The 20,000-nt window shown below is 40.0% G+C and overlaps 1 protein-coding gene across 1 annotated transcript in view; it reads right to left on the bottom strand.

The window, feature by feature from the left end:
* The window catches only part of LOC143028755 (atrial natriuretic peptide receptor 1-like), a 944,795-nt gene that overhangs the window by 42,887 nt on the left and 881,908 nt on the right, over nucleotides 1–20,000 (bottom strand). Inside the window, exon 18 of the mRNA XM_076191127.1 lies at nucleotides 9,328–9,477. Coding sequence (XP_076047242.1) covers nucleotides 9,328–9,477 — 150 coding nt within the window. The remainder of the gene's footprint in view (nucleotides 1–9,327; nucleotides 9,478–20,000) is intronic.

Raw genomic sequence — 20,000 nt, forward strand, 5'->3', positions numbered from 1 at the left:
CCAATCCATCCATCTCATCCTAGGTCGCCCCCTCATGTTCACTCCCTCTACATCTGCCTTCCATACCTCTTTTACTAGTCTTTCTTCACTCATTCTTTCCATGTGTCTAAACCATCCCAATACACTTTCATCCACCTTATTTCCCAACTCCCTTACCACCCCCGTTCTCCTCCTCACCTCCCCATTTCTCATTCTATCCAGCTTAGTAATTCCTATCATATTTCTCAGACACCTCATCTCAAACACATTCAAACTCCTCCTCCCTTCCTCTCTTATGTTCCATGTTTCTGCCCCATACATTGCTGTTAACACAATCACTCCTTCATACAATCTCCTCTTAGCATTCATTCCCAAATGACTATTTCTCATTAAACTTTTTAATCCACCAAGGCATTTACTCGCTTCTCTCAATCCACATTCTACCTCCACCTCCACTCCTCCCTTTCCTGCCACATTCGCACCCAAGTATCTAAAACTATCCACTTACTCCAGTCACTCTCCCTTAATGCTCACTTCCAGTCTGCTGCCACTTTCTCCCCTTGTACATCTCATCACCTTACTTTTACCCACATTTATCTTCAGCTTTCTTCTTTCACACACTCTCCCAAACTCTGTCACCAGCTACCTCAATCCCTCCTCTGATCCTGCTAAAAGTGCAGTGTCGTCCGCAAACAACAGCTGGCTTACCTCCCACTTTTTTCCATTTTCTTTAATCATCTCCAATCCCTGACCCACCACCCTAGCATTTATCTCTCTCACCACCCCATGCATGTATAAATTGAACAGTCAGGGTGACATAACACATCCCTGACGAAATCCCACCTTTACCTCAAACCACTCACTCTCTCCATTTCTAATCCTGATACATGCTCTACTACTCTCGTAAAAACTCTTGACAGCTTCTAAAAGCTCTCCTCCTATCCCGTATATCTGCAATACCTCCCACAGTGCATTACTGTCTACCCTGTCATAAGCCTTTTCCAAATCCATGAAAGCCCAAAAAACATCCCTACCTTTTCCTATAACTTTCTCACATATCTGTTTTGCCTCAAAAATCTGATCCACGCAACCTCTACCTGTCCTATATCCACACTGTTCCTCACCAATTACTCCCTCTGTTCCTCTCCTATTTCTCTCAATCAAGATCCTCCCATAAACCTTCCCAACTACACTCAATAAGCAATCCCTCTGAAACTACTACATTCACACTTGTCCCCTTTTCCCTTTTAGAGTGGAACTATACAGGCACTCCTCCAGTCCTCTGGCACTCTACCCTCGCTCCAACAAACATTAAATAACCTCAACAGCCAGTCCACCATCACTGTACATCCTTTTTTTTTTTTTTAGACATTCTTCATGGCATCCATCCAGACCAGGTGCCTTACTTGCTCTCATCATTTTAACAACTGCCTTTAATTCATCCTTCCTTATTTCTCCTCCATTTTCCTCACTCATCACGGTCATTTTCTTAGCACTTCCCACTGCAACTATCTTTCCCTTCCTATCCTCCTTCACATTTAGGAAGTCCCTAAGATACTCTGCCCATCTTCCTCTTACTGCCTTCTCTTCCATTATCATCTCACCATCTGCACCTTTGACCTTTTCTTCTCTACTTGATTCGCCACCACTTCCTCTCTTAATTTCTTTCCAAAACATCTTTTTATTACTTTCAAAATTTTCTGTCATACTCTTATATATATACATTATATATATATAAATACATACATATATATATATATATATATATATATATATATATATATATAAGTGTATATATATATATATATATATATATATATATATATATATATATATATATATATATATATATAACGTAAGTGGAGTAGGAAACACAGGAGTCTTAGTCTGAGTTAATTCCTGGCTATTCAGGAATGATCTCAGACAAAGGCTCCTATGTTTCCTACTCCACATACGTCAACCTGTCAGAATGTCTCAACATATATATATATATATATATATACATATATATATATAAATATATATATATATATATATATACATATATACATATATATATATGTATACATATATATATATATGTATATATATGTATATATATATGTATATATATATACATTATATATACATATATCATATATATATTATATTCAATTTACTTGGAAGGCGGGCGTTGTGGCTCTAGCTATGATGTGGTTTGGCGCCATATCTGCGTCCTTTGTGTCAGTGACGCGTCATGGAATATGGCAAAGGAACAGTCGCAGTACAATAAAGTATCATAATTTCTCTATGAATAGAGAATCTCTCTACCACAGACAAAATAATGTGTGGCTCTGGTCTGTAGGAGCACCCCATATAGACCCTGAAGTATTAGCTGCATGCTACTGAGCAGCTTTAAACCCTACAATAACATGCCGCCAATACCCCAGATGGTATGTGTGTGTGTCTGACTCACCATGGTCTTGGATCACGTGTTGGACTTGTGATCGGTAGCTATTACCCTCTCGGATGAGAGCTCAGAGCTCAGAGTGTATCATATATATATATATATATATATATATATATATATATATATATATATATATATATATATATATATATATATATATATATATATACTGTATATAAACATTATATATCAGTGTTATTCAGCCTTTCTTGTGCTCTTTCAGCTCCCAAGGGCAGCTTGCTAAAGGAGTTGGTATTTGCGACATTTCTTTCCGTCCCTGGGAACATCTGGCACAATAGTTATGGAATACCTTGGGCAGACTAAGCGATCGTACTGGATCGGTGTTTGTGGGAGGGGAAGAGAAGTCTGTAGAAAAACGAAATGATAGTTGTTTATAATAAGGGGCTATTGCAACTGGGCACTTTTTAGAGATATCTATTAAAGTAAAATAGTTTGGTCCATGAGCTGTTCCGGTATTGGCAACAGTTGTTAGCAACTACGCCAGGCAGCTTGACGCTCGCTACTGATTGGTCAGCGCGAAAATGGACTCTCCTCTGTGTCAGTATGTATGTAAGCATGTACGTATGTACGAATGTATGTATGTATATATGTATGTATGTATGTATGTATGTATGTATGTATGTATGTATGTATGTATGTATGTATGTATGTGTGTATGCATGTATGTGTGTATAAAGTGTGTACTGTATGTATGCGTGTATCTATCTGATAAGCATTATGCCAAAGAATAGGATGAAATGGTAGCTCGGAGCTGCCGTGGTAAAATAAGATTGTTGATCGTTTTCCGAATACTTGGCTCTTCGCAAACGTTTGACCTTGTTCATTTTCTTTTAAACGTGTATGATTGTGTCACTGTTTTGACGTGTACTCACATCATTTGTCCTTAAGAGGACTGGTTTCTAGAAAAAGGGAGATCATTCTTCATGGTGTTCGATCCTTTTTAACGGAGTTTGATCCCTCTGGGATTGGATTCCTCGTAAAGGCTCCGAATATTCTTATAAAAAAAAAAAAAAAAAAAAAAAATCACCGTAAAATGGATCCAGCCCCTTTAAGAGAGATCCAATCTGATTAGAAAGTATCCAAACCCGGAACCTGAAATAAGAATAATGATGAGTCGTTCATGTGCATTTTAATGAGTGTTAGTCGTGAAATGGTCGACCACTGTGGATGACAGCGATTAGTCTTTTTTTTTTTCTTCCAATTTTGGTCGTGAGTGCAAATGAGGCAATTCTCGTCCGTATGTGTGTGTGTGTGGGGGGGGGGTTATGCATGACGCATCCTTTGAAATGTAGTTAGTAGGACATGAGAGACGCTCATTGTATTCTCGCAGTTTCTGTCCTTCCTCTTGCCTGGACGGGTTGATGCGGGAAATTCTCTGTCGGGTTGAATGAATCGGGTTCGGATTCATAAAGTTTTAGAAAACAAGCACACATCTATTTTTTATAATGTAAAGGTTAGATGCAGGAAAAACATGACAAGTTGAATATAGAAGTAAAACTGAAAACAGCCAAGTGAGGAAGAAAACAAAGTAATCAATTGACCAGCATTGCAGACTGCATAATACATAATAGATGCTTACTGGCCAAGCGGGTGCGTCGCCATTTGCGACGAAGGTGGAGGTGACGTCAGTTCGATTCGAATATTACATAACTGCTCGTTCGAGTGAACTTTCAAACATCGCATTTGGTAACGGGTGCCACGGGAATGAATGACACCAAAAGGGATTCATCAAGATGGGACAAAACCCTATAATGGCGACCAAGGGGGTACCGTAGAATTGAATGTTGTTTCTTTTTTAGTTCTACGGTGTTGGACTAAATATAATTGAACATTGAGCATTGAGTGTAGTCCAGGCCGCATCAGGAGCAGTCATCGGTGGAAAATCCCAAGGCCGGGTAGGGGAAGCAGCAGAAGAATCAAAGTGTAGCTCAACTCACTCAACCGTCCCACCACCGATCAATGAGCTGGAGTGCATAACCAGTGCAAATCCACTAAAAGTCATGCACTTTATGTTGATACTGTTGTACATTGAGTAACTGGAGTGCAAATCCATTAAAAGTTGTACACTTTATGTTGATACTATTGTGCATTGAATTACTCTAACGATGTCACTTAAATTAACTGATGAACCAACCCTCAGCACTTCTGGTCAAACAGAACCAGTTATTGTGGACTGGAAGAAGTGTTTCCTATGCCAAGCAGTGACAAGTGAGCCTGTACAATGTCCTGCTTCTTCAAAGAGGAAAGATAATGGTGCTGGCCTGGGTACAAGTACATGGCTGAAAATAGCAAGAAGTTCAATAAAATGAACCAGCTGCCTTTCTCAGTAAATTTTGAGCAGTTGAATGAAGGTCATGGCATGGAAGAATCCCTGTTGTTACATAATGCTGTAGTGCATAAGTATTGTCGAGCTTAGATTAACACCAGGATGCTTGAAAGAACAGTCAAGCGCAAGTGTGAAACAGAATATAAAGGAAGTCCAGTCAAAACTAGGCAACAGTTTGTGTCAACTGATGACTGAGTCATTATGCTTCTTCTGTGATGAGAAGGGTGGGTCATCTGGCCTGCACAGGGGTTCAAACTTTGAGATGTATTACAAAGTCCGCCAAACTGCCACTGACCTCCGCGACACAAAGGTGTTGTCAAAACTAGCTGCAGGAGATATGGTGGCAATAGAGGCACAATATCACACTCTGTGCTTAGCAAAATTCTACAAACGTGCCAAACAGTATGAGAGAAATCAAGACAACGATCTAAATGAGTCAAGTGCTCTGCATGGCATTGCATTTGCTGAACTGATATCATACATTGAGTCATATCGAGAGTCTCCTGAAACATGGCCTGTGTTCAAACTGCAAGCTCTTAAAAAGCTCTACTCGGATAGAATTGAAGAGCTAGGTGCTGAGAATGGGCAGTTGCACACAACACGGTTTAAGGAACGCATTCTTGCTGCAGTACCTGATTTGCAAGCGCAAAATAAAGGCAAAGAAGTGCTTCTGGCATTCACGAAAGATATTGGTCCTGCTTTAAAACATGCATGTGACGCTGACTACGATACAGAGGGCATGTTGTTAGCAAAGGCTGCGAATATTATACGCAGAGATATTTTCAAGATCAGGCAAAATTTTAATGGTCAGTTTATAGAGAACTGTCAACAGAAATCTCTTCCAACAACATTGTTTTCACTGATAGGCATAATAATGAATGGTCCAAATATCAAAGATCAGTTAGGCTTGGAAGGCATCGATTCACAGGCATCTCTAACAATCTCTCAGTTGGTTGCTTTCAACACAGTGAAATATAGGTCTCTATCTGCTCTCGTTACGGGACATGTCCACCACAATAGAGATCGTGAAACCACAGATTCAGTCTACCTTGCATTAATGATGCATGGTGAAACCAGAAAGCGTGGGCTGGTGGAAACATTTCATAATATGGGTCTTTGTATTTCATTCCCAGGATTGCTCTCTGTGTCTGCAGATGTGGTAAACAGTGTTTACCATATGTACAAAGAGCAAGGGGTTGTGTGTCTTCCACAGCTGTCCAATGGCGTGTTCACAACATCTGTTGTTGACAACATCGACCACAACTCCAGTTCTACCACTGGATTCTTTCCATGGTACCAGCATTTCCCTAGCACAACATTCACGAGAAGGCAAGCTAGGTACTAAGAGAGATCATCCCATCATTATTGGGTTGGTGGCCAATGAGAAACAAATATCTAGTCTTCCAACAAGTTTCACAAATGTCCAACCAGTTGTTCTGTCACAGAAGGATCCTGTAGTCCCATTGGTACATGGACCTGCATGTCCGGCAATACTGCCATCAAATACTAGTACTCCTGTGAAACAACGTGCTTGGTCGGAGAATGTGAGAAAGGTCCTGGACAAACCAGACCCGATATGCTGCAAATGCAAGAAATATTGTAGAGGTCTGTGTAAATGCACCAAAACATAGTTCAAATGCACTGCGCTGTGCAACTGCGAAAGTTAGTTTCCAAAACTTAGGCACCTTAAATTGAAGCTTTTTGTAACTAAAATGCACCACTTGATAAATCAATAGTATTCATTCTGGTTTTGTGGCGAGTGGTTATGCAATTCAAAATTATGTAACAAACGACAAGATGATCGCTGTCATTCAGTCTGTTTACTTGTTGGAATGAATTTTCAATGTTAACTTGTGCATCAAATATTTGATCCATTGTAGTAGAAAATTTCAGCTTTTACATTGACAAAATGCACAAAAAAAGGCCCTGGTCCTTTCACAATTGTATTCAGAGGTTGTAACAAAAAACTGTTTGCAGTTTTGGTCACTAGGGGGCTTTGATTTAGTTCTTTATTATCAAGAGATAGTTTTATTAAATATTTTAGAAACCTGCCAAGTTTCATATTCTTAACTTAGAAAATGAAATATTTAAGACAATTTGATTAATTTCTGTGACGTCCGCCACATGGTAAGATGTTAGTTCCGGTTGTGGCCACGAGGTGACTATGACAGCTTGCCTTTCTCTATATCCCAAAATGTTTAACCTAGGGCTACTCTATAAGTGTACCAAGTTTCATGCGTTTAAGTAAAAAATGCACGATCTTAGGTTTAGACCCCCACCATAAGTCGAGGTAACCCCTAAGTTCTTGGCTATGGAGCGGCTAACACGGGGGCGAATAAAATCGCCTGCCGACGGTTAAACGTATCACCCGGTAAGGAAGGGCATTAGCTCTAGCGAAGCAATGTTATTTATTGTGAAGAGACCTCTTTTTCCTCGTGGTTTTAAAGATTATGCCTAATCTAAGCCTAAGCGAAAACTGAAACGCAGGTGGCACGGGCGATGCAGCACAGAGCAAAGGCAAACTTCCTGTTGTTGAATTGAAGCAAACTTTGAATTTCTCTCTCTCACTTTAAATATTGAGGTAGTACATCTAAAAATATTTCAAATGAAAGTGAAGTTCAAACTGTACATCAATTCAGAAACAGGAAGTCTGCCTTTGCTCTTCGCTGCATCGGCCGTGTCGCCTGTTTCTCAGTTTAAGCCCAGGCTAACTTAGTATTGTAACCCTTTGCTAAAAAGGCGTCACAAGAAATTCGGCTCCATTTCATTAAATGGTGATGAACGAGGAATTCCCCATTTTCAGAGGCGCGTCTGTCCTGGCCTGACTTGGAAGACCTTCACATTTCTTCCAGAAGCTTTAGAAATTGACTAAGCTTTGTTGATCTATCTATCTATCTATATATCAAGGGATTCTTCCCCCTTATAAGGGAGATAGCCAAATCAAAAGTACACACCTGCTTTCACGAAAGTCCTGTTGATTTTAATGACGTCTAAAAATTCTAATGTACTCATGCCCTACATAAAGATATTTCACTATTACTTTCCAAGTAATATCTTTATTTTGCTATTAATCAAAGCTGAGCATCTACTTTCCCCGTTGGTGAAATCTTGCATGCAAAAAAACGAAGCAAAGATGAACAGTTCCCCATTCATCTTATGAGACATTTATGTACTTACTTTGCTCAGAGTTCACAAAAACTCTTCCCTGCTATTTTTTTCCTCTTGGCAAGCTCATACCGATCCGCATAAATGAAAACAAAATGTCAATCTACGCAAAAGAAAACAACATCGAAACAATATCCAAATCAGAAACGCAAGCTCAAAATACATAATCGTAAATATCTATTGTGCGGAGGGGGAAAATATAATAACACCCGAAAACGACTAGAGTAGGAAACATAGAGAAATAATAATTGATCACTAGTATCTACGAAACTACGAGGGCTGAGAATATCAGTGGATGAATAAGATGTTCTGTTAACACTTTTGAGTAAAATTCCAGAATCACGCAAACACGACTATTTAACATAAAACTTACGTTGTCCAATAGCTCATAGCCTAACATAGCCTAACGCAATAATTCCATGGAAAAATAGATCTTTCAAATGCAAAAAAGAAAGAAGTGAAAATGTGTTTGCGTGATACTAGAATAGAACCCATTTTGAAGTAGATACAATAGCATTACGATCAGCCAGCAGATAAAGACCAACAGGCGAGAACATTTTGAGTTGTCACATTATCTTTTAAACAAAATATAAATACTATACATAGGCTTTTTACTCAGGATAAGTCTAAACGTATAAATCATAAATCCACAAACTTATCTTCTGCGATATACAGGGTATATATATATATATATATATGTATATATATATATATATAAATATATATATATATATAAATATATATATATATATATATATATATATACAAACATATATACATATGTATATATATACATATATATATATATATATATATAAATATGTACATATATACATATGTATATATATATACATATATATACATACATATATATACATATGTATATATATATATGATATATATATATATATATATATATATATATATATATATTTATTATTTTTGTAGTATCTTTACCATACGTTCATTCTGTGATGTAATAATACTCAGGGTGAAAACACATTTTTCCTTTGTTTCCTGTATTTTCCCAATGAATGGAAACCATCTAGATCTAAGTGCAGTCAAATTTATGTATATCATTGCCATGAAATTACCATGTAAATCATTACCATGTAAAATCTTCATATACCTACCCAGAACCATCAATGCATGTGAGTCTGTGAAGTAATTATTTCCCATATATTTCTTGCTTTATGTGCCTACTTTCTCTGAGTCCTGTCGTATTGGTCTATACCTATAATGGCTGAACAAATAAAAAGAATCAAAACATGCCACACGAAAGGAATATGGCGGTGACGAAAACACATAAAATATATACATAGACGGAAATGAGGAGAGAAATGAAAACGTCAAAACAGGGTGTGAGGAAGGAGAGGAACATCCTTACTTCGGCAAAAGCTGGTACAGGAGTTCTTCACACTTCTTCTTCTCCTCCAAGTAATCGGCCGTTCTCTCCTCGACGAGCGCCTCCAAGTTGTTGGCGTACTGCTCCATGCGCGATAAGAGGTTATCCAGAATGTTGCCAGATTCGTGGTCCCTGTAAAGACATCAAGCAGATGACAGTAGTTGTCACAGTCGCTCTCGCGATCGCTGTCACCGTCATAGTTGCTGTCATTATCGTCGTCATCATTACCATCATCATCATCATCATCATCATCATCATCATCAATAGTGACAATGATAATGATGATGAGGAGGAAGGGGGCAGAGGAAGAGTGGGAAGAAGAGGAGGGGTTGGATTTTGGGAGGAGGGATGTTATGGAGGGGGCACCAGCAATATTGCAAACCATTTTAGTCAATTTGTCCCCCTTGCCTCCAGGGCTGGTAATCTGATCCCAGAGGAAGGGAGGGAGAGAGAGAGAGGGGGGGGAGGGAAGAGAGGGTAAGAGAGAGAGAGAGAGAGAGAGAGAGAGAGAGAGATAAATAGATAGATATATGGAGAGATAGAGAGAGAAATCCCCGATGTCGGCCTTAGCATTGAGGAGACCACAGCACATGTATCACTCTTACTTTACTCTTTTCAGACTAATGTGACTAAGTCATTAGATCTAAATGCCTAGATTTGAGACTGAGTTACTGTCACACTAAAATGATATATTAACACATTGGCGGTGGTGATGCGTTCTTATGCGTATTTATTGGTTGCCGTCAGGTGATTTTATTCAGCCGGGGGAAACTTTCCGCCGATCAAAGATTACATATGTTAGCTGGTGGCGCAATCGGAAGCGTGCTGGTCTCGCATTCGTTTAGTTGTGGGTTCGATTCCCGCACTATTTTCCAATTCCCAGCAGTGACTGTTACCTGCCCCCAACAGTCCCCAAAGCGCATAATGGGGCAAAGGTTACGGCTTCGGCAGCTACTCAGCGCCTCCTGACGTAGTAGGCTCACCACCATAGGAAGCCCGGAGGCGGCGGTGATCGTTGGTATATACTTTTTTGTTGTCGTTGGGTGACTTTATTCAATGTAGGGCCCCACCCCCACCCCCACCCCCTTCTCCCGCTGGGTAAGGACTAGTACGAAAAGGCTGGACCCAGGAGACCTTTTGGCCCATAACGAAAGGAAAAAACATCGCCGAGTAAATTAAACAGATGGATAAGTACAAAGGCACTAAATTAACAGACAGGTGAATAAATGAATACACAACTAAACAAACAAATAGATTAAATGAATACATTAATAAAAAGACGGCTAAATAAAGTAAATAATTCGATTGAAGTTCTTTACTATATACCGCTTTGTTGATGCTTGTCTGACTGCATCTAAGAACTTTAGATTGTATTACTCATTCACGGCCTTCTCTTCGGTGAGTTTGCTCCATTTGTTCATTTAGGAATAAGACTTACAGACACCATTTGGAATAAAATGAGAATAGATGGGCTGAACATGTAGCAAGGAGGAGAGAAGAGAGAACTCCAAGAAAGTCATGTTGAGGCTGGACGAAGAAAGGAGACCAAGAGATGGATCAAGATCGAGGTGGATGGGTGCCATAAGAGAGGATGAGGAGAGAGGAGGAGGAGGAGGAGGAGGAGGAGGAGGAGAAGGAGGAGAAGGAGGAGGAGGAGGAGGAGGAGGAGGAGGAGGAGGAGGAGGAGGAGGAGGAGGAGGAGGAGGAGGAGGAGGAGGAGGAGGAGAAGGAGGAGGAGGAGGAGGAGGAGGAGGAGGAGGAGGAGGAGGAGGAGGAGGAGGAGGAGGAGGTACGGAAGGGATGCCGGAAGGAAGAGGTTGACAGGATGGAACTGGCGCAAGATACTCATCGATGGAGGGGCTTGGTTCTGGCGGAGAGGGGTCCTCACGCAGCCCGTGATCCACCGGATTATGAGTAAGTATTTTTAATAAAATGCTCGACAGGTTAATCTAACCAAAATACATAAACATAAACAGGGACTGTCAAATCCCGGGGGTTTTGTCTGCCGGACTGAGGAAATTTAGGTCAGGCAGGGTCAGGGAGGGTCACCGAGGAGAGGAAAGGACACCCAGGGAGAGGTTAGACGAGGAGGAGGAGGAGGGGGAGGAGGAGAAGTGGAATTACTCATGGCCAAGGCATTAAGGCTGTCAGGGCTGAACGACTAATGATTGCAATTATCTTCCGATTACAATAATGATTACAATTACTCGATACATAGTGGGGCACTTGGATGCAGCCAGAGTGCAACGCGAGAAGATGGTGCTAGAAGAGTGGAGGGTAAGCCACGGTAAGAATAAGAGTAATAGTAATGATGGTAACAGAAGTAATGCTAGTAAGGATATTTATCAAGGTAATGTCCCTTATCATTCTCTTCATTACTATCATCATCACTAGCCATTATTACTATCGTCATTATTCCTATCATTTCTATCATTATCATCGTTATCATTACTATCATCATTATTATCATTATCATCGTCAATCCCTTTGTTATGGTAATAATCATTATCCTTAAAACTATGATCACGACTGTTACTACAATTATAACCAGTCTAACTTTGGGTAGTTTTCGAAGCTGAATGATAAAACAGCTGAACTGAGCAATGATGCACTAGGTTCCGAGACTGCGAAGACTTACAGAACAACAGATCGACCACTTCACCCACCGATCCCTTCTTTTATATCGATTTTCACCGAAAAAGCAAACTAACAGAATGTATGTATGCATTTGAGGCAGGTATTTTTTGTCTCTCGGTCTCATTAACACTCGCATATGTCCACATGCGTGCGTGCAAATTGTAATGAGTTGCAATGAGCCCTTTCTGTCCACAACAAAGTCGGGTTAAAATGGAAATACAACTTCTAACAAGTGATGGGATGATACAAAAAAATTAACGATTCCGATACGGGTTCTGATACTGCTCTAAGCCTCCAGTTCCGATATGAGTCCGATTCCGATATCTGCGATGATTATAATTCATAGTTATTTTCAGGTTCTACAGTTGGTTCCACTACTGTCTGTTGAGGAAGGACGGGAGAGGACAGAAGTCAGGGGTGAATGGAGAATGGTTGTATATTGATGATGTTGTGAGGCATGAGGTGGAATGGGCGGGGGGATGGGGGGTGAGGTAGTATGTGTGAGCAAAATTTGACGCAGCCCGAAGGGATTTCTCCCCGTCTTCTCCTTTTATGCATGGGGGGACGGAGAAGGGGGGGGTCGCCGATTTAATGAAGCGGCTTTGCTGTGGATGTGCTGTGTCTTGCGACACTGCTTCTGACCCAGGGCAGTGGACAAGGTGCAGGGATGACCCGTCATCCAGGAGGTGCTAAGATAAGAGGGAGGGTGGAGGGGTGTGGAGTGTATTCAGGGATGGAATGGGTGGGAATGATTTTATGCCTTTTTCTTTTTGGATACCTCCCTTGTAAGGGGGAAAAAGCCTTGGTATATGTATGTATGTATGTACAGTTGGTTTGGGAAACAAATGCTTTATGCTCGTACATCAATTGATTAATTATCTATCAGAATCGGAAGTTTAGAGTAGTATTGGGACTTATATCGGAATTGCTGGAAATTTTGGTATCGTCTTGTTACTACTTTTAACTGCATGGCATTCAATTGCCTCGGCTAGAAACTTATTCCATCCTACGACAACAACGCGACATACAAAAATGCTTCTTCCTATTTCTGACCCAAAACAGTCCTTAAAGTATTGGCTGCATGCTACCATGTAGTTAGCACCCTAGTACGGTAACAACAGTTTTTGACATTGCAAGTGAATACAGTAAAAGTAGTAAAAGAGAAATAAATCATATTACTTAAGAATTGTAAGTTTATTTCTGCTGTAGATATTTTCGTTTGGGCAGTCATCAACAGGAAGCGCTGAGAGCGCACTTGATGACGTGTGCATCAGGTGATATTGAGATTAAGCATGTGGTCAGGCGATGCTCTGACCAGCTTTTGTAAGTTGTTAGATTTGGTTATCAGTATTAGACATAATATCATAATAAATGTGAGGTAAGGCTAGGATACAATCTAGTTATTAACGCATCCACCCAACTACACCCACAACCATCCAGTCATCCAGCCGCGCATTCACCCAATCGTCCATGCACCCACCCAACCCCTCAGCAGTCCACACATCCGCCTACACATCCACTTAACCAGCATCCTACACCCCTACTCAGCCATCCACAAATCCGCCTACACACGTGGCTATACAATCACTCACGCACTTGTTCAGTTGCCCCACGTGACCATCCAAGAAGCCATTCAGGTAACGCTGCCCTTCCCTGGGGCCACAGCCATGACTTTCCGAAACAAATTATCCTTATCGATCTCCGCCATTAATTTCTTCAATAGGGTAACACATCACACCGATCCTGCTGTGTCAGGCGGCTGACAATCTCATTTGGCAGAGAGGAGGATCCTCAATCTGAAACGGGTGCTATCCGACCGAGACCCCACCGAACCCGAGGTTCACCTCTCGGTTGAATAAAACAGCCGGGGCTTCTGCTGCAGCGGAGTCTTGTGAGCGAGTCACGGTATTGAAGAGTTTAATGAATGGCTATTGGACCCAAGCCTCTCGAAGCTTTTGGAATAATTGAAGGAGAGTGCGAGGTCGCCAGCTCCGTCTTCACGATATCGCCCACGGTTTCCTCTCCCTCTCCTGTGGCTCCTGTCTCATTTCTCTCCTCTCCCTCTTCTCCTTCCCCTCTTCTTATACTTCTTTTTCTTTATCCTCCTCCTTCTTCTCTTTTTCCTCCTGATCCTCTTCATCTTTTTATTTTTCGAGTCCTTTTCCTTTCCATCTTCTTTCCTCTCCTCCTCCTTCTCTTTTTCTACTTCGTTTCCCTTATCCTCTTCCTTCTTCTCTTCTCTTCCTTCTTCTTATTTTCTCCATCTTTTTGTTTATTTGAGTCCTGTTCCTGGTTCTCGTTCTACTTATTTTTTCCTCTGCTGGGCATTTTCTTCCGTTGCCTCCAATTCAATGACCATTCCCAGGGTCCTCTTTCTTCTCCTTTTTCTCCTATTCTGTCATCTTCTCTTCCCCTTCCATCCATTTTTTCTCATTTTCTTTTTGTTCTTCTTTCTATGCCTCCTTCCCTTTATATGCTTACTCCTATCCTTCTTCCTCCACCTCTTGCTCTTCCTCCTCTCCTTCCTTCTCTTTTTCTTTTTTCTCAATTTCCTTTATTATTCTTCCTGTCTCCTGTCCTTCATGTGCTTCCTCCTGTTCTTTTTTCTCCGTCTCATCCTTTTCTTTCTCCTTCTCCTTTCCTTCCTTTTCCTCTTCTACTTCCTTTTTTTCTCTCTCGTTCCTCCTCCTCCTCCTCCTCCTCTTCCTCCTCCTCCTCCTCCCCGAGCTAAGCACACACGGCCATACCACATTTAACCCTCCTCATGAAGAGCAAAACTTTTCGTCGATTTCTTCCCCAGTGAAGGGAGGAAGGAGGTAAGCAGGTATTCCGCCTCGACTAGCCTGAATCATTTGAGGCCTCATTTTTGGAAACTCACTTTAAAATCTGTATTTTCGGGGTCTTGCTTTTGAGGTCTGATTTTTTGTAAACTTACATTCGAGTCTTCATTTTCGGAGTCTCATTTTTGAGGTCTTTTCTCTGGAAACTCACGTTCGAGTCTTTATTTTCGGAGTCTTACTTTTGAGGTCTCATTTTTAGAAACTCACATTCGAATTTTAATTGTTGGAGTTTTGCTTCTGAGGTCTCATTTTTGGAAACTCATTTTCGAGTTTTCATTTTCGGACTTTTACTTTTGAGGTCTCATTTCTGGGGCCTCAGTGTTTCTAAGTATCTATAAAAATATTCTTGGCCAGGGGGGCGGGGTCCATGGTACTTTGGGGACACCTGTGGGCAGTGGCGCGGTGTAAAGATGCCGGAGTCTTTTGCTGCTAAGAAACGAAGACAGAGACATTTTTGGAAATGGGTGATAAACACTAAGAATATAATTAAAAATGTAGTGTTGAAAAACTGTAAACAACTTCAGATGTTGAAATCAGAGCATAGTACAATGTTTCCAGAATTTTACGAGGAGGATCGGCGGGGCGCCCCCAGGAGGATCGGCGGGGGCGCTCCCAGGGGGAGCGGCGGGGCGCCCCCAGCAGGAGGAGCGGCGGGGCGCCCCCAGGAGGAGCGGCATGGCGCCCCCAGGAGGATCGGCGGGGCTCCCCCAGGAGGATCGGCCGGTTGCCCCCAGGAGGAGCGGCGGGGCGCCCCAAGGAGGATCGGCCGGGCGCCCCCAGGAGGAACGGCGGGGCGCCCCCAGAAGGATCGGCGGGGCGCCCACCAGCTGGAGCGGCGGGGCGCCCCCAGAAGGATCGGCGGGGCGCCCCCAAGAGGATCGGCTTGTAGGTAGTGAAAATATTAATTGGTAGGTAGGTCGATAAAAAATACACGATCCAAGCACCAAATGAACTAAATACAAAAGACTCCTGACTATAGATAAAAATCTTGTTTATTTCCTTCTATCTGTCATTCTTAAAAAAAAAAAAAAAAAAAAAAAAAATCAGAAGTCCTTAAATGCTAGGATTACCTCAAGCATGAGTCATGTTAATCTGAAGCTCTGGCTAACAAAGAGTCTTTCCAAACGATGGCTTTTAGGATTTTATACCTGAGCCACCGGATGGCGATTTAATTCCACCGAGGAAAAGCCCTTATTCAGTTATAAAAGGATTAATTTTATCTCGATTTATCCAATTACAGCTATTCACAGGTTAAATATTTGTTCTGACGCTACATTTTTACTCATTTTACCCTACTGTGGATGTGCTATGACTTGTTGCACTGTTTCTGACCCAGGCAGTGGCTAAGAGACAAGGATGACTCTTGATGCACAAAAGGATAAGGTGAGAGCGAAACGATGGATGGTGGATGGGAGTGGAATGGGTGGGAGTGGGTGCGTGCCTTGACTGGCTACCTCCTTTCTAAGGTGGAAGAGGCCCCTGAGATATAGATAGATATATGGATAGATATATAGAGAAAAGAGTAAAAGGGTGAGCATTCTGGCCACGTCAAATTTCCCCTAGATGAAGAAGATCCTCCGGCGGTTGCCAGGATAAGACTCACATGCAAATTGACCTCAAGGTGAATATTTGAAATGTTACACCTTTATTAACTCTATCACGTAGAGTTATCCCAGGATTAATAAAAATGCCTGGCGGTTTTTAGATTTGAAAAGGAAATATGCAAACACTGGTTTACCAATAGAGTGATTAACGAATGGAATAGACTTAGTAACCATGTAGTGAGCGCTGAAACTATTGGTTGTTTGAGGGAAGGTTAGATAACTTTATGGATGAGGTTGATAATTGGTAAGGGATGTGGAACTACCTAATGGTTTCTTGTAGTCTCCTACATTTTTATGCTTTCATGTAATCTGGGTTAGGTATACGGCGGCACAACTTATGGCTGAGTATGCGAAGTCTTCTTGTGAGGAACCAGCACCGGGTTCGGGGAGGGCAAACTTCGAGGCTGATAAGAATCTCGAACTTGAGAGGTTCTTGCGCTTCAGAACCTCCGTCCAACTCCCCAGCCGGACGACTGTCCACAGAAACGACGCAACAGGGATCACGTTTCAAATCAACTCTTTAACTTTGCTTTACAAGTTTTCGTACTTATCTTAGCTGCCACAAGGATATTTCATTAAACTTAGGATAAACCCCTATCAGCAGCAAATGACAAAAAATTTCTGAACACGCCCATAGTACTTTAATGCGAAATTGAAGGTTGCGGCACTATCTGGCATCTCTATACAAACTTGAGAGGTTCTTGGGGTTCAGAACCTTGGTCCAACTCTAAGCCGGGACGACAGTCCACGGAAACGACGCTACAGTGGTCAGATTTCAACTTAACTCCTTAACCTTACTTTACGACTTTTCATACTTAGCTGCCACAAGAAGATTTCATTCGGCTAAGGAGAACCTCCCATCAATAGCATATGGGTTAAGTTCATCCTAAAGATATTTCGACTGTCTTTCTTTTAGTTTTTGTCTTTAGTACTTATTTTGCAACCAGATTATTTCATTCGGTTGGGAGAAGCACCATACCATCGAGAATATGAATGTATTCATGGTCTATTCTATTTTACATTTACTTATCTATTTATCTATTCATTTTTGTTTCCTTATATATATATACATATATATGTATATATATATATATATATGAATATATATATATATATGAATATATATGTATATATATATATATATATATATATGTATATATATATATATATATATATGTTGGTACATTGTGACAAGTTGATGAAGGTGGAAAAAGAAGTCACGGGTCTAGTTCCGAGTTACTGAGTTTATTCCTGACCGGTTTCGCTCTATGCTTCTTCAGAGGAATGTGACTCTGGAGTGAAGCTGGCGGTATACATAGTCTGAGTAAGACCGCGTTCCCTCCTTGGAGGTGGGTTACGTTTGGTTGTACAATGGTTTTTAATACAATGAACAATAGTGATAATAATACAATAAATTGTTGTGATGTTATTACAAAACAGCTCCGGTGTGTGTGGAATGTTGATCGAGGGTGTAACATTGTAAGTGAAGTGAGTGGTGTAGAAATGTGTGAATCCTAAAAAGTGTCATATGATAACTTATAGTATTAAATAATATAACAATATAAAGATAAATATCCAGATAAAATGAATGAAATAAAATGAAAATACAAATACAAATACAAATATAAATAAAAATAAATATAAATAAAAATATATAAATAAATATAAATAAATAAATAAGTAAAAATGTGCTTATTTAAAGTGACATGACATCTCATCGCATATCATTGTGTGACAGAATGTTATAAAAAATATACATACATATATAACAATGAATAGATAAATAAATGCCAAAGAAATATATAGTAAAAATATGAAATGAATATAATAAATAATAAATAAAAATATAAAAATAATAATTAATATTATTTAATACTATAAGTTATCATATGACACTTTTTAGGATTCACACATTTCTACACCACTCACTTCACTTACAATGTTACACCCTCGATCAACATTCCACACACACCGGAGCTGTTTTGTAATAACATCACAACAATTTATTGTATTATTATCACTATTGTTCATTGTATTAAAAACCATTGTACAACCAAACGTAACCCACCTCCAAGGAGGGAACGCGGTCTTACTCAGACTATGTATACCGCCAGCTTCACTCCAGAGTCACATTCCTCTGAAGAAGCATAGAGCGAAACCGGTCAGGAATAAACTCAGTAACTCGGAACTAGACCCGTGACTTCTTTTTCCACCTTCATATATATATATATATATATATATATATATATATATATATATATATTTATATATATATATATATATTTATATCATGCAGAAACCACAGGGAAACTTAAGTTCGGAATGCTAAACGTTTTTGTCTATTATGGCATCTTCAGAGTACAAGAAAGAAAAATAGAACATAATATTTGTACAGAAATAAGAAAACTGGGGAAGGTTACAGCCACATAAAACCTTCGGACTATATACATACATCCACGTACATATACACATGAAAATAATAATAGTAATAGTAATAAAAACAAACAAAAAACAGACAACCATGTGACCGAAAAGTCCACAGGGACATTTGGGCACAATTAAGAGGTATGGTTCTGTTTCGTTATTCATTAATGATGAAATTATCTAGTTTGAATAAACCTGAATTCAAATTGATGTTATTATCAAAATTACTTTTTATGAAACTGGATTCAATGATGTTTCTTTTTAAAACAGAATTGCAAGCAAAAATTTTTTGAACATTGTCCCACTCAATGCTATGGTTTGTGTCTCTTACATGGATAAAAACCCCTCAGACATTTAGCCCGTCCTTATGTTATATTGAATCCAGTTTGATAAAAAAAAAACAATTTTGATAATAACATAAATTTGAGTTTAGATTCATTCAAACTAGATAATCTCATAATTAATAAAATAATAAAACAGTACCATGACTCTTAATTGTGCCCAAATATCCCTGTGGAGTTTTCGGCCACATGGTTTTCTGTTTTTATTTTTTTTATTTTTTTTTTATCTATTTTATTATTTTTTTATTACTGAATGTTTTATGTGGCTGTAACCTTCCCAAGTTCCTGTCCCACTACCCTTGCATTTACCTCTCGCACTACCCCATCCATGTATAAATTAACAGCCAGGGTGACACAACACATCCCTGACGAAATCCCACTTTTACCTCAAACCACTCACTCTCTCCATTTCTAATCCTAACACAAGCTCTACTACTCTTGTAAAAACTCTTGACTGCTCTTAACAGCTTTCCTCCTGTCCTATATATTTGCAATACCTCCCACAGTACCTTCCTGTCTACCCTGCCATAACCCTTTTCCAGGTCCATAAAAGCCCAAAAAACACCCTTACATTTTCCTAAAGCTTTCTCACATATATGTCTTACCACAAAAATCTGATCTACGCAACCCCTACCTGCTCTAAACCCACACTGTTCCTCACCAATTAATCCCTCTGTTTCTCTCCTAATCCTCTCAATCAAGACCTTCCTATAAGCCTTCCCAACTACACTTAACAAGCTGATCCCTCTGAAACTATTACACTTATACTTGTCCCCTTTCCCCTTGTAAAGTAGAACTATACAGGCACT

Source organism: Oratosquilla oratoria, chromosome 1 (assembly GCF_046742065.1).
Source record: "Oratosquilla oratoria isolate Oo_2021 chromosome 1, ASM4674206v1, whole genome shotgun sequence".
Taxonomy (NCBI): domain Eukaryota; kingdom Metazoa; phylum Arthropoda; class Malacostraca; order Stomatopoda; family Squillidae; genus Oratosquilla; species Oratosquilla oratoria.